Genomic DNA, 15,863 nt, shown 5'->3' on the forward strand with positions numbered 1-15,863 from the left:
TACTGTCTTTGAACTAAATTCAGAAAATATTTCAGACGAATGAATGGATGCAAACTACAGCCAAATGCTCAAGTTTACAGATAATTTCTAATAATCCATTCATTAATAACATCTTTGACTGTGAAGTTTTTCCACTGCAGTAAAACAACTTTACTTCTCTGCATACAGTACATGTTGTTCCACTCAAGGAACTTTCAGTCTCAAGTTTATGTCAGTCGGATCAACTGTTCTCAACTGCACTGCTTTCCAGGGCAGCATTCATAACAATAACACACAACAGGCTCCAATGTTGTATCGTTGCATTCAAATGGGCTTTTCATCACTGTGAATGTTATATAACTACAGTGAGCGTAAAAATGTCTGTGACAGATGGAGGTGTTTTCCCCGCTCTGCAGAGCTCTTGGCACGCCCACATATCTCTGTCTTTTCCTCTGTTTCCGACTCTCTCCTGCTTTGACCTTCTGTTACGCCTAGATGATCGGGAGTGGGAAGCGCTGAGCAGAGAACGAACAACGAGCTCCCTCGCTCAGCTTTGTTTGATGTTTCATGCAAAAAACTGTAGATACATTGCTTTCCATCCAGGCTGGAAGAACTAAGCTAGTTACACAAACTGCCACATCCTGTCAGATGATTTAAACTATACGAGAAGAAAGAACTTTAATGCGGAAGAATTTGCAAATTTGCTACTTACCAGGAGTTTTACGCTCCCCAGCTGTCCAGGGGGGCCAGGATCTCCTTTTTCACCCGGCGGCCCCATCGGTCCAACCATGCCAAGGTCACCCATGCGACCCCTTTCACCTTGAACGCCTCTTTCTCCGGGAATGCCTGGATCACCCTACGTTAAAAAGAAAGCTCTGCTGTTTTTAAGCTTGCCGTCTGTGCAAATTCCACATGTGTATGTGACACACAGGTTTTTCCTGGTCGAGACTTACTTGTAGATCCTTTTTTTAGGTTTAACAACTTATTCCAATCTCCCCTCCCGCCTAAAAATGCCTGCTGTTGGTAGATTTAATTCACCAAAATCCTACTACTTCCTAGTTTGATTGCATTTAATTTATGAAAAATTGGCTGATTGTAGCCAACTGATTGTTCAGCATTCATTTGGGTTTTATTTGCCTTTGCATTTACCTGTCCTGCCTTAAAAGCTAAAAAGTTAAAAGTCTACTTTTTTCCCTTCTCTATTAGCTACATTTAAAAAAAAAAAATTAAGTAAAAAAGTTAAGTAAAATTATTGCAGAACTGTGACAAAACTTGGCAAACACAATAGAAAACCACAATGAGCATTAAATGCCATTTTTTTCTAGTGTTTATGTGCTTGTGGGGATTCGTAATATTTGCTGAAATGAACATTCCTTGTAATTTTGATTGCCATCCTTTCATTATCATTTCATGCACATGTTCTTTGCATTGTTGTTAGAGACATAAACCGGATTCTACTCTGGAGAAGAGGATGATTCTACTTACACGTTCACCTTTGGACCCTCTGTCACCTGGTGTACCTGTGGAGCCCTTTGGAAAAAAAAAAGCAAAACAAACTTTAAGACTGTAGCAAAAAAATAAGATCCTTAAAATAATAGCTGTAATAGACATATACTCCTTTCTAGTAATAGGAAGCAATACATACTATAAAAGCCTCCAACATTAGAGATGCACAGTAAAACTGGCAGGTGACAGGAATTTGGTGATTTTACATGTTTTACACAACCTGGTCATAAGCAAGTTATAATGTTTTTCTTTGAAACATTATGCTTCCTATATTATATTTGACTCCTAACATGTTAATGCCAACATCACCAATATTGGAGCCATGGTTTAATCTCAAAAGAAGTCAGCCATTTTTAACTAAAACCTTCACTTTCTCTCTTTTAAATACATATCTGATCAAACTCATCATAGAGCTTTCCTTTTAGAGAAAGGTTCAGTATAGCCTTTAGGCACTGGACATCAAATGTTATCAAAAGCTTTCTGCTACATTAAAGCATGAGGGTGTGGCCAAACTTCAAAATCAGTCTTTTCACCATAAAAGACAAAGAAATAATGACTTCTACACATAAGGTTGGAGTTGTATCTAAAATGACGTGTGTCATCACAGAAAAGCCATCAAAACATTCACATGCTCATTTCCTGACATCACTTGTGCTCCACCCACTTAGAACAAGAAGTGACTTGCTTTAAAGTCAGACTTATACACATTTCAAGCTGTCTTTGATGACAGAGATTAAGTTCTTGTTAAATCCTACGCTGAACATACACTGTCGGCTACATTATGTTGGTGTGATAAGTTTGTACATCACACGTGTAAGTTTTGATTTGCACTAAGCTAGATATGAATCATTTTTGTCAACCCCAAAAAAGCTCATTAGGATTACATTGTAATTTGAATCAACTGCGACTCCTGGAATGTTTCACACAGATCCACACCAAATTCTGTGCATTTCCATGGGAACGACCATTCAACATATTGATGTGGTAAATTTATGACATCACCTTAGCTCCAACAAAGTCACAGATTTCTATGGTAAATGACCCTCCAGGACACTGTAAACCTTTATTGTCACGTATTCAAAATATTACAGAAAGTCCTCATTAATACTGCACCTTCCATTAAGAAGGTAGGTTTTACACCAAACTTTGAATGCTTCTCCACGGAATACAACTGAGCCTAATTTAACGTAATATTGAGACTTCTACATTGTATCACCTGGTGGCAATATCTAGAATTTATTTGCAGCTTGGTAAAGCCATGGGGGGGTGAACCTTGAGATGTAAATTTATTCTTAAAGTGAAATTGTAATTGGCTACACAATCGGTGAATAGAAGTTGGCAACAAAATCTCAGCGATCAGTGAATCTTTACAAAAATTCCTACTGTTAGAGATTTTTTGGTATTATCATTTTATTCTTACTTTAGTTCACATTCAGCCTATAGATCATTGTGATTTTCTGTTTAAAGTGTTCTCTTCCTTACGTGTGTATGGAGGTCACTACTGTCGGTTCAACTTTACGCACCCCCTAATTTAGTAACTACCTGTGAACAGTCGTATTTTGTTTTATTGACAGTACTGACCGAGATTTGAACCGGGCTCAGACCTTTGATCAGATATCACATCTGGACCTGGGTTGTTAGATGTTTGGGTTAGAAGCTTTACGACCTCTGTTGTGTTTCCTGACTGCCCCCTTGCCTGTTCTTATTTGACAATAAAAACAGGAGTCCTTGTGAGAGCAGATCAGAATGCTCTGTGGATTCCTCGGAGGAAGGGTTCTCAGAGCCTTCTCCCAGGAGTTCTCAAAGCCTTCTCCTTTTGCAAAAGCTCTACATAAAATTCATATACGTTGTCTGTGGTTCTTTCTTTTATTTAGGTTCGAAAGGAAAATACCTATCACCTACTGTTATTTTTAAACAAACTCCAGGTACACTCTTATCAGATGACTGTGCATTGACTGCTTTAGACTCTGCTCAGGTTCTACTGCTTGTATAATATTTCCCATTATAGTGCTTCACCTTCTGCAATGTCACGGCTCCTCTGCATCACTCCGGTTTTGTTTGACAAAGGCCTGCTTTCCCACCAGCTGTCTTTACTGTATGGATGAGCCGCGAGGAAAATACCTGTCTCCAGCTTCATGTCACAACATCTTGAGTCATCCGGTCCCCTCCCTGTCACTCCTCATTGCTTCCTTTTACTTTGCTCACAGCATTACCTCGGGGAGCATCTTTGTATCAATTTCCCGCTGGATTACAGGAGGCACGCAAAAGACAATCTGGCATGATGTGGTTTTAAAGCGGGCACCGCTTTGTGATGCCATTCTCCCTTGCCTGCTTTAATCTGCAGCATGCTGTATTCCCCACTGCCTGATGGGAAGCTTAAATCTATCATCTTGCCCACTGAAATGTGCTTCCCTGAGCATTATATTAAAGCTCAAAGGAGTGAGCAAGCAATCTATGCAGATGAGAAGAGCCACCAACTAGATGGCACTGTTGTTCCACGAGAATGAGAGCCTCTATGTAGATGGCCTCAGTGGAACGGAGAGATTATAGTGGGGGAATATTAAATAATAAAAATGAACAAACAATAAAGCGTTGGGTCTACCATTTAGGTGTAAAGTGGAAAACATCTTGTATATCTGGGCAAAACAGTAATAACCACAATCAGTCAAGTTTTGGTGTTGGATCATATAATGTGTGTGGGACGGCCATTCAAGCGGATCTTTTCTGCATCCTCCAGGACCATTCTTAGTTTTCATGAGGTAAATGGTGCATAATAAATTTGATCAGCAATCCAAAAGCAGACTTTTTTCTGCTGGATTTGTCTCAGTTCAAGCCAGGTTCAGCAAGCAAAAAAAACAAAAACAAAACACATCATTAATTTGAAGTGTCTAACGCCCTCCATTACAGACATTTTATCATTGTCTGAAAGCCTTAACTATATAATTAGGATAAGAAGAATAAAAGTCAACAAAGCCTTAAACCTGCAGGATTCCATTTAGTTTCTATCGCTAAAATCTCAAATATGCAAATCGCTTTAATGCAGTCAGCACACTATTGCCGGAGGGGGGGATAAAAATCTGCTGTGCCATCTCTCTGTAGCCCGGCTGATGTAAAGCACTTTCTATAAGGGGATTTGAAACTACTCACCTTGTATCCAGGAGTTCCATCTTTTCCAGGCCTCCCCTGCTCAGGAACCGCAACACAAACAAAGACATTTTGTATCAGCTCCCACCTTCGATTGGATCAGCGCTGTTGCACTCCTAGTAATCTCCACAGTTAATGAGATATCTCAACCGAGGGATAATGATCCTGATTGCTGAGTGAACACTGTTCCATTGTGCACTTACAGGGAATATTACAGAAACTATCTCTGATGGTAATTACATAGAGGAATGTGGAAATATAATCATCTACAGGACGAGTGGTAGATAACATACATATTTCATCCATATTGTCCTTGAATCACGTTGGCCCCTGTGAGCACAAAAGCTGGAGTCGTGAATGAATCTACAAGTGCAAAGGTGTGTGGACATTGCTGTAGGGTTCTCTAATGAAAAGATTTGCATCCTTACAGGAACACCTTGAGGTCCCTCAGGTCCAGGGAATCCAGTCTCTCCGATGGGCCCCCTCTCACCCTGTCCAAGAACAGAGACAGTCGGTGTGTCAGTCTGAAGTGGCAAGGGGATTGACAGTTAAAAGAGAGCTAGCGACTGCTCCTCACCGGCTCTCCTGGGATCCCTGGCTCTCCACGTGTTCCGGGTTTCCCCTGTCAATCACAGACAGTAGGGGAACGTGTCTTGTGTGATAGGTCCTCAGTAGTGTCATGTCTGCAGCCTTGCATTTATAATATAGTCACTCTGTAATCCCTTTATATATACCAAACGATTACAATGTCCTTAGCCAAGGTACTAGTATTAACTAACTCATGTTGTTTAATTTTTAATGGAAACACAGCTGAACTGATGACAGCAGAGGACTTAAAGAATACAGATCTTGTGTCAAAAACAATTATGACACAAATAAGTAGAAATAATAATAAGCAGAACATACATAAATTACTTACTGGAGGACCTGATGTCCCAGAAGGGCCAGGCAGGCCAATATCACCCTGAAAAGACAACATAAATCAGGGAGATGACAGACTGTAAAAACCTGTCATATCCAGGAGATACAGTACACAGTAGGTAAAGTGCCCTGCAAAGGTTTTTACAAGCGTTGAATTATTTTTCTCATTTTGTCACGTTACAGGTACAAACTTAAAAAAAAAAAATCCCTGGCACTAGATGTCAAATGTGAAAAAGTTCAAATGTTTATATTATAAGACACTGCACTTATATGTGTTGTGAATGTCATCGTGAAACTCATGGTTTAATTAAGCAAATGTAGGAGGAGATAAAAAGGCTAAAATTCTTTAACAATCCACTTAGATGCATAAAGTAAGTTTGAACAAGCTTTGTTATTATTATTTTTTGTACAGGTAACACTTATGTGTCCGACAGTATTTCCTAGAAGAAAAAATGTTCATTGATCTCACAGAAACTGACATATTCCAGTCTCACAAAATCTTCACTCAGCTCACAGTCACACAAAGTTGGATGCTGGTTCCGTCCAGCCCAGTTTCGCTATCTTCAAGGAAATGCATCTCCACTAATGTTTGCAATTCACGGTGCAGATTGTTCGCCATTTCATTAATGCTTTGGCTCCAAATTGCAATATATCCTCTCTGGAAATGTAGACCTGAAATTCCTCCAGGCAATATTTAAACAGAAACACAAGTAATTGAATTTCTCTAAAAACAAACAAACAAAAAAAACATTTAGTTTCCCTGAAGCTGGCTCATAACTTTAACTAGCACCTATAATGTTCACAGTGCCAAGCATTTTTACTCTTCAGAAGATGGATACGTCCTTTCACAAAGAAGCTCTTTATAACTTTGTATAATGAGAATGCGCCAGAGAGAATGCATTTTAACCATGCTGCAATCAAGGGAAGCTCATTTGCGGGAGAGAAACAGCTCTGTTGCCTACCTTGGCACCGGGAAGCCCTTCAAGCCCGGGTAAGCCCATGGGTCCTGGTTCCCCCTGTGAGAGAAGAACACACCACCTGCTGTGTCAAGCTGATCAGGTCACAAATAAAGTAGATTAAGAGTTACTGCTTCCGCCTATTTTGCAACCAAGAATGGTGCTATTTTTACCTCACATCCCACAAATGCAGTGCCATTGGCAACAAGCATAATTATAAACCTAAATTGAAATGCATAATAATGTATCTACATAAACAAGAAAATACAAACTAAAGTCACAGGACTGCAAATAAGTTAGTTGCCAAATATGTTTCCGCTCAACAAACAAATTTTAATATCAGACAACGATAAACTGGTTTTAAAACATTTTCCCAATAATGAGGTACTTTATTCAGGAAAAAAAGCAAGCCAATCCACCCTGACTATGTGAAAAAGCAATATCTCAGTTGACCTAAAAACTGGTTGCTGCACCACTTTAATGATAACTATGAATCAGTTTTTTACATTGGCATGGGGGAGTTTGCCTTTATAAAATTGCTCATTGGAAGAACTAATTTTCAAAGCATTTTTGAAAAATATTAGACAGACCTTTGTGTTTTTTCAGTGTTTTTCAATCTTACTATTCAGTTCCAAGCTGAGATTCTTTTTTTTTTTTTTACCTTGTAACTCTCCCATCAACACTATTTTTACACATTGTCTCTATAACTGTTGAACTAGTAAACTCAACTGAGTTTATTACAGTGAGATGGATGTTGGTTTTTTAGCAAATTTCTGGATGTTAATGCACTATTTGAATAAGTGTGAAAGCTTGGCACTCCTTGGAAGGTTCACTACTGTTTTCCTCCATTCAAGAACTTTTCTAAGCCACACATTCTTACTGTCTCTTTAGGTTCTTGTGATTGTGTCACGTTTTGAGATCCCCCAGCCTAAGTCATGTTGTCAAATATGTTCTATTTATGTGTTCTGTTGATTCTTCTGATCTGGCAGTAAGAAAAACTAGGTGTGTCAAAGTTTTATTTGTCTGATATTAAAATATGTTGTATTATTTGAAACATGCTAGCTGCAAAACAGAAGAAATTTGTACGGGTAAAACTTTGCTCCATTTGCTTGTTTATTTTTGATTTATGTCTATGAATTTACATCTAGGAGGAAAGTCATTTTTCAAAGAAATGTACATAGAAAAAATGAAAGTGTGTTTGGTTACATAATGCAGTTTCTGCAACATTTCTTTCTCTCATCTTAATATTTTTAGTCCTCAATTGATGCATGTCTCTATGTATCCATTTGTTTCAAACGGCTTTGGGTTAATAGCTTCAACTGTTCTACTGCACATACTGTAACATCATGTGGGCTACAGGAACATTAGAAAGAAAACAGCCTCATTTCAAAATCAGTCTTTCTTCTGCTCTAAAAATAGAGATCCATTCCCTGTTCTTGTGCAAGTGATGGCCTCTATCTACCTCCTCTTGCTCAGGCTGCCATGGAGAAACGCCATTACACAGAACAGAGAAGCAACTGGTGCTGACATAGATGAATTGTCCGGGTAATTGTCACACATGCAGATTGTCACGAATAAGCCATTGTGGCTAACGGAAAGAAGGGAGAGGGTGGACGAGCCAGAGGATCAGCTGTGAGACAGATTGGGGCAATTCCAGCATGGCTCTGTAGCCGGACGGGACAATTTATTAGGATGTCAAATTAACATTCTGGTGAAAAATCACTGTGCGACCAACACAATAAAAAATGCAATTGGTCCCATGAGGATGAGGAATTCAGGGTTACAGCAGAAACATCAAGTTGGTTGCATGTATATGTGGATTGCAAACGGATTGTTTTCCCAATTTGGTACAAAAGCAAGCGGCTGAGGAGCGCATTAGAAATGCAGTAAGTGTTTGTAGGATCCCACTGGCAAGACAATATATTAAAAAAGCTTCATATTTGTTAGAGACAAGGTCATTTCCTTTCATTTCCATGTACTTTGAGTTTCTACTGAGAGTGTTTAAGCACTCAGACTTGAGGCTTTATTGACTTGTGTTATACAGAGGAAAAACCTGGGAGATAATGATAAAAAGCAGCTCTGAATTCTCCCTTTCTGTGTTGTATGCACGTTTCAGAACGAACAGTTTCTACTCACGACAGGTCCTTCATCTCCCTTTGGGCCCTTAAAGGAAAAAGAAACAAAGAAGACAGATTACTGCCATAGATGTGACAACCAGAATAATAGAAAGTCTAAACTCAGTCTGAAATGACAGGCAGATATATTCTGTTGTAGGTAAAACTCATACTATTCATTGTTGCTTCATTTTCCCTCAAATGTGTCTGTCTGTAAATGATGACAATTCTGCAGTTGTATTTCAGGCAAGCATTACACAATCCAATATGGCTTTACACACCTAACCTGCATTTTTCTAATAAAAAAAAAAGATAAATTATCTGTCCCTCTTAACACTGATGAGGAAGCTCTCTTATTGATTGCTCCCGAGGAGCTGTTGGGCTGTGATAGATGCAGTACAGGCTGAGACATTCTTGAGATTTAGCTGTAGTTCATGTGCATTGTGCACTGGGGGGACAGCACTACGTCTGCTCTTTGTCACCTCCTTAAGTGTTCGTTTCAGTGAACGGATGCCTGCAGGCCCCGTGACTGAACGTCTCCCTGGACTGGACAAGATTACAAACTGTCTGATAAGGCAAAAGAAGGTTGGGAGAGATAAGCAAATCGGGCCACTTCTCCACCGCGCAGAGCATACCAACTTCTAAAGTTTCATTTTGCATATCAATGATGTTGTGTGTCCCGGCGTGGATCAGAGGCACCTGTTTGGGAGTCAGGAAGCCTCTTGGCCTTTGCCAACCCCCAGTGATTGACTGTGATATAAATGCTTCAGAACCATGATAACACTGGAGGCCTGGTCAGGTTGTTTGTTATTCAGCCCTCGCAGGCTCTGCAGCTCATACAGTATCAGCATGCCTGTTTGCTAGAGTTCCTTACAGCACACTTTAAAGGATTTACCTGAGGCACAACAACACTTACCGGAGCACCGGGCGCTCCAGGAGGTCCTAAAATAGCTCCACCACTCTGCAAAGACATTTCTTTATGTAATGACTAAATATTTTACAATGCGGGTCAAATTCAATTTATTAGAAAGGCATCATCAAATTCAATAAATTCAATTACAAACCTAAGTTAAAATCTATATATCTTTTACCTGCAGCTTGTACAGGCTGCTCATCCCGTTTCCCTCCACATACGGCGCACCCTGAAACACAGTCAGAGAATCACACATCCCCTCTGCAAAAGTTCTCTGGTTTCAGGTAGAAACTATACTTTAGGTCTTGAGCAATTATACACAGCTAAGCCCTTAAAAGCAACATCACATCTGTATTTGGTGACTACACAGAGAAAGACAGAGAATGAATGTGTGGCTGAGAAAAGAAAAGAGTCGAATAAGTAGAGAACAGCAGATTTTCATAAACCTGGAAGCAGTCCTAATCCAAAAGACAAGGATGTTAAAGAAGTACAAAAAGTCTTTTATAATTTAAAAGATTTTGGGTATCACGAGGTAATCCTGATTTTATGTTTTAGCATTCTAAGGATGTTCTTTAGTGATAGATTTTTAGAGGGCAACTAATGTAAACCAAGAAGAAGTCAAGGCTCTCATTTAGAAGCAAGTGAAGGCCTGTGCCCTTTTCAGGCCACTAAGCCATCCCCTTTCCTCCATAGCTGCAGGTTTATATGACCAAGGTGTAGGCGTGTGCGGGCGTGTGCAGGGAGGGGTGTGTGTGTGTGTGTGTGTTCCGGAGGCGCTCAGTAAGTTCAAGGAGATAGCCAATGAATTATAGATTTGCCACTGGAAGTGCTTACTCATTCGTCTTTTAAAAAGGATGGAATGAGACTCGGTGCCAGCAAGCATGTGGCCACAATTTCATCATGTTTGCACTTGTTTGTCGGTTGTGCTGTGCTATTACGAGAAACGCTAAACAAGCACCAAACAGACGACTTTCCCACTCTAACCTTTAAAGGTAACATTACATGTCCACCCAAAATAAAACCTGTGACCCTTGTGGGGTTTTGAGACACTATAGAGAACTAAATCTTGTGAAGACTGGAGCAACTTACTGGAGGTCCTGGAAGTCCTTGTCTGCCTGGAGCTCCGTCGTTTCCCTGTCAGACATAAACAAAAGAAAATCTTAAGCGCACTGAAATTATTGTTTAATATTTTCAGAATACTCATACTTGAATTTATTCATATAACAGTGAAAATAACCTATTTTTTAATATTTTAAATAAACAATGTTCAAATCTTATTGAAATTGCAAAATCTTCCTTCCTTCCACATACTAAAAATCTTACTTTAATAGGTAGCCTACATATACAGCTTTCATAATGTTACTATCTTCAACGTTGAAGTTAAAATTCACAATCATTTTTTAAATTCAGATTTTAGTGTGATGCAAAGACTATAATGAGTCTCTTGGGGAGTAAATTTTGAGACATTTACTTGGATCATTAAAAATCAGCTTGGCATCAACAAATGTTCACTCTTAATGACTCAGATCAGAATTAGGAATACAAATCGGTATCTGATATTGAAAATCTCAGGCAGCCTAAATAGACAAGGTATAAAACACTGTTTCACAGAGATAAAAAAACACATATATGCAACAAATGTACATATTATTATATAAAGAACTCAAGAAAGACACAAAGATACAAATATCACATACACAATGTACAGAACTACAACTGCAACCACACACTGACATGAAAACACATAAACACTTAAACATTAGAATTACACAAGTTGGTTGTTTTCATACCACCAGTCTAGTAACACACTACTTTTCCTCTAACAATGTGTCGACCTTAAATAAGGCCTCAAAAATCACTTTACATCATTTTAGTACACAGTTATTCACAAGATTTTTAGTGTGTCCTCTCAGGTGTTTGATTCCATTGTGATCGTACCAAAATACCTCCGCATACACCCACATACATATCACAAAAAGACCAAAACACACTGCGGATCTGTTTTAGAGCTATTCTCACAGTTAAGAGAAATTGTAAGCAAAACTAGATGTTTCAAGCACCACTCTTTTACTTTTCAGCATTTCGTAAGTGTTCAAAACTTTATCTACTTCACATCTTGTCGCTGTAAACAAAAACTACTGACTTCAGTCTTTTAGAAATGTAGCTAAAAGAAAGCCTTATGCCTTTTCCTGTACCTCAGCAAAGTCAAGTAAAGATGACTCAGTAAAAGCAATGCTGCTTTTAAAAATCATCAGAGAACTTTGAAAGAAAATGCATTCTCTAGAAATGTGACATTTTCTTTTCTTTTGCATTACTGTTAAAAGTAGCAAAGTACTTTATCCATGTGGCTAACAAAGACATCAATAAGATATTTAATAGAAGGTCATTTATGAAAAATAACACATTCCTTCTGTGAACAAGAATGACATTTACTTTACTTTTTGCAGCGTTTGTTAAACCACATTTCATAGAAAGCATTTCTTACCTTTTCTCCCTTTGATCCTTGTGGGCCCATAAGACCAGGTCTACCTACAAGTCCCTGCAAAAAAAAGAAAAAGAAATCTGATTTGAGCACAAATTATATATAAAAATAGCATTTTCCCTTATGCATAAGGGAAAATGCATACAGTGATTGCTGTAGAGATGTTTAATCTGTCCTGGCCTTTGAACTCTTTTTCAGACTTTGTAACATTTTTAACTGTATTTATTTATGTTTTTCAAACATCTTTCTTCCACAGCATCTTTTTAAGGGGCAACAAAGCACTTAATTTCAAATTTTAAAAGTCCAAAAATCATGGTCTTGGACTTAAAACATTGTTATCTGGATACTAAAATAATGTTAACCATCTTGTGGTGTGTGATGGAAAAATTACAATAAGGTCACATGTGCTAGTCATGTTATATGAAATGCTTATGAACTCTCACCAAAACAACTATTTGGGTTACATGTAGAAGGCTGGAAGTTGTTTTCTACAGCTGCATCAGAACCAGGCTGTCTCGCCCCTTGTTGTTAATTCTTTATCCTTGGTATAAAACTCATGTGTTGTCTCTGCCTGACAGAGCTTTCATCCAGACCTGCTTCATTACTGATTGTCCTACAAGCTCTCTGTATTGTGCACAATATATGAATTAACCTGATTGAGTGATTTCACCTGAACAGTGCTTGGAAATAGTATTTTTTCCACGACATGGTGTATGTTGGGATATTGAAAAAAAGGAAATGTTGTATAAAATCAAATCATTCAATTCCATTAAAGTATGCGTTCTAATTTTAAAGTGATCTAAGTTGAATAGTGTGTGTGTATTGGGATCAATGATGTGGAATTTACTATGTTCTGGTAGGTGTACATTACTTTCGGTATGGCGTTGCTGTCTGTAGTTTTTTTTAATGTAAGCATTAACTGAAAGACTGTAGGGGAAAATTCAATGCTCCGTTTGAGCCTCAAGTGATCAGACAATTATCAGCCAAATTGATCCTAAAGTAAGTTACCGGGCCAGTTCCACTTTTTCTCTCAGTATTTGTAAGTCTACATAAAGCGCTGACAGAGCTTTTGCTTAATTGTGTATGAAACTAAATAATGTTATCATTGTGTCACTGCTGTCATGACACAATGCTGTCGTGACACAAAAATTATGCATGCTACAGTGCCAAACGAACCGTGACACTGGAGTATTATTTACCTAAGAAAACTATTTTTCTACGCAATTATTTTTCTATGCATCGTCTGCAAGGTAGACATGTTTTGGTGTGAGGAGGACACAAAAATATGTTTCATTTTGCATAGTTATTTCAAGTTTGCTGTAAATTTTGATTTCCGCAATCTTATTTTTGCTGCTTCCAAATCAGGCATTAGAATCAGGTATCTGCTGCTGAGCAAACATCAGTTGCTCTTCTGCAACTAATGTTGTGGAAGAGCTGTGGGATGAAGCAATGTCACAACTTTGGTTGTATTCTATTAACACTCAATACAAGGTGATAAAAGACAAAGTCATTTGTGGACCTGATTACTGCAAAGTAAACCCAATGTACCCTCAATTATCCCTAGTGTGGGATAAGTGTCTTTCTACTGAGTGGTCAATGGCACACCAGCTTTTATGCTGTCTGGTGTTAGCTACCTTTTAGACAGCACTTTTAGCACATTTTAAGACCATACTGCAGCAGCATCTCAAACCACTAAGGACCTGGACAGATGCTTCCATTCTGTGTTCAGATGAGTGTGAAAATGGTGGTACCAAAGAAACTCATTCTGCTCAACTAGAAATGTGTGACCTAATCAAGCTACAATGTGGAAATGTGTGAGCCCTTCCTTCCTTACATGTAGCACTAATCATCATTTCAGAGAACACTTTGAATACCTGTAACTCATTTTGTCCTTAATGTCATTAAAAGATTAAAAATGTTTAATCAATCATCCTATGTTAGTGCTGTCATGAGATCATTATGAACTGCATTTCTTTTTAATCTTTTTTTTTGTTGTCATTACTGTATCTCATGCCCCTTTTGTGATGGTATTTGTTTTCTTTTATTATGAAAGTGCCAAAGTTAAAAAAACCCAAAACAAAACAAAACAAAAAAACAAGACTTACGGGGACTCCTGTTCGACCTGTTACGCCTGGAAGTCCTGGAGCTCCTGCAGGGCCCTGGAGACGACAGTAAATTGATACTCAGTTTAAAAATCAAAGAATAATTTCTTCAAATAACTGATTTGCAGTAGTGGGCATTTACAAATAATTGAGGAGAACAGCACAGAGAGCTTTAGCATTCACATCAGCAAACCCTTCCGTCTATCAGAGCCTCTGTTCTGTCTGCACATCTGCTCATGAGCACATGTTTATAAAATGAGATATCAGCTTCAATATGAACACTAAGCCGGTGTGAGTTTCAATAATCCGCCACCTTGTGTGAAAAGTATAATATCAGTTTATTTGAGTGTTTCGGTCTGTGACAGTGTTGTAGGCATCTGGACCTGCTGAGGGCTGCACAGCTGACTAAACCTGGGAGCGGGGGTGAGGCTTTCTGCATGATGAATGCAATCAACCTATAGCATCAATTTATATATTAAATCTAAAAGTAAAAAAAATGCAAATTGAGAATTTCTTACTGTACAAAGCTTTAATTTTTTTTTCCAAATTATATTACTTAAGAAATCTTACACAAAATAAAATGCAAAAACAGGTGATTAGATTTCCAATAATTGAGATATTAATCATGATTAACATCAAACTAGGTTTTTCCTACAGCCTCTGTTACTGCTTTGTTTAAAGTGAGTAGTATCTAATGTGTTTGTATTAATTTGTGCATTATGATTTTTTATTGGTCATAAACAGTTTAATCTACTTATAATTCTGGTTGTTCGCTAAATATCTTTTAGTTGTTGCTGTAGGATAAAAGTACCATCTTTTTAATAACACAGATACACAAACACACATTACATGCCATGTTTATAATAAAGTAGGTACTTTAAGAGAAAGAGGCAGCACATAGACAGCACACACTGAAAACTGCAGGGTCTCAAAAATTCCAGTAAATAGTGTTGTGAACACCTTACTGTTTAATATCATAGTTTCATATCATATCATAGTCAAATTACAATTAAATGTATTAATGGGAAAAAAAAGACCTAACAAATCTAACTTAACCCTTATGAGAAAGAAAAATATCCCTTGAACCTAAAAGTTTGATGGCAAAATTTTCCATCACATACCTGAAACAACAGATCAGAGGGTTTTTGAAAGTAAGTCACTCCAAACCATTCAGCTTTTCATTTTAACTATTCAGATATACGTTTCCTGCTGTCCTGCTGCATAACCCAAAGCTGCCTGACTTTAAGGTCATGAACTGACGGCTGAACTTCTTTCTTTCTTGAAGATTATAATTCCACATTGGGACAGACTGGTTTGGAAAATTGTCATTTGGAAACTGCCTCTGCTTACTCAAGACATCTCTTTTTTTAATTGCAAAACTTGTCGAAGAAAGACGAAGAAGCCAGAAGAAAATAAGTAGTGTTTTTTCACAGCCTACATTTGTCTGAAAATCTCAATACCACTGTCCTTTCCAAACGGCCTGATGACAAGTGGTTTAATTTGCTGGATTAAACATCATCCTTGCTTACCTCATCACCCTTGTCTCCAGAGGGGCCTGGGAAGCCTCTCTCTCCCTTTACACCCTGCAGGGTGAGCAGAATCAGTGAGGTAAAGAGAAGTGAATGTTTTTCACCAACCACAAAAAAAGCCTCAAACTAAAGGCTGACGGGGGTAAACTTCAAAATGTCTCTTCCAGCACACAACGTGAAATTGCTGAGCCTGTTTCACTGGTGCAAGGCTGTATCC

The 15,863-nt window shown here is 38.2% G+C and overlaps 1 protein-coding gene across 3 annotated transcripts in view; it reads right to left on the reverse strand.

Moving 5' to 3' along the window:
- col19a1 (collagen type XIX alpha 1 chain) overlaps positions 1-15,863 on the reverse strand; it is a 127,074-nt gene that overhangs the window by 17,742 nt on the left and 93,469 nt on the right. For all 3 annotated transcript variants that reach the window (XM_023328031.1, XM_023328030.1, XM_023328032.1), the window contains exons 33-46: positions 15,647-15,700; positions 14,121-14,174; positions 12,019-12,072; positions 10,623-10,667; positions 9,712-9,762; positions 9,537-9,581; positions 8,643-8,669; positions 6,513-6,566; positions 5,549-5,593; positions 5,207-5,251; positions 5,058-5,120; positions 4,633-4,668; positions 1,465-1,509; positions 692-835 (exon numbers count right to left, since the gene is read on the reverse strand). In XM_023328031.1, the coding sequence (XP_023183799.1) occupies positions 692-835; positions 1,465-1,509; positions 4,633-4,668; positions 5,058-5,120; positions 5,207-5,251; positions 5,549-5,593; positions 6,513-6,566; positions 8,643-8,669; positions 9,537-9,581; positions 9,712-9,762; positions 10,623-10,667; positions 12,019-12,072; positions 14,121-14,174; positions 15,647-15,700 (762 nt within the window). The remainder of the gene's footprint in view (positions 1-691; positions 836-1,464; positions 1,510-4,632; positions 4,669-5,057; positions 5,121-5,206; positions 5,252-5,548; positions 5,594-6,512; positions 6,567-8,642; positions 8,670-9,536; positions 9,582-9,711; positions 9,763-10,622; positions 10,668-12,018; positions 12,073-14,120; positions 14,175-15,646; positions 15,701-15,863) is intronic.

This window comes from Xiphophorus maculatus, chromosome 22 (assembly GCF_002775205.1).
Source record: "Xiphophorus maculatus strain JP 163 A chromosome 22, X_maculatus-5.0-male, whole genome shotgun sequence".
Classification (NCBI taxonomy): Eukaryota; Metazoa; Chordata; class Actinopteri; order Cyprinodontiformes; family Poeciliidae; genus Xiphophorus; species Xiphophorus maculatus.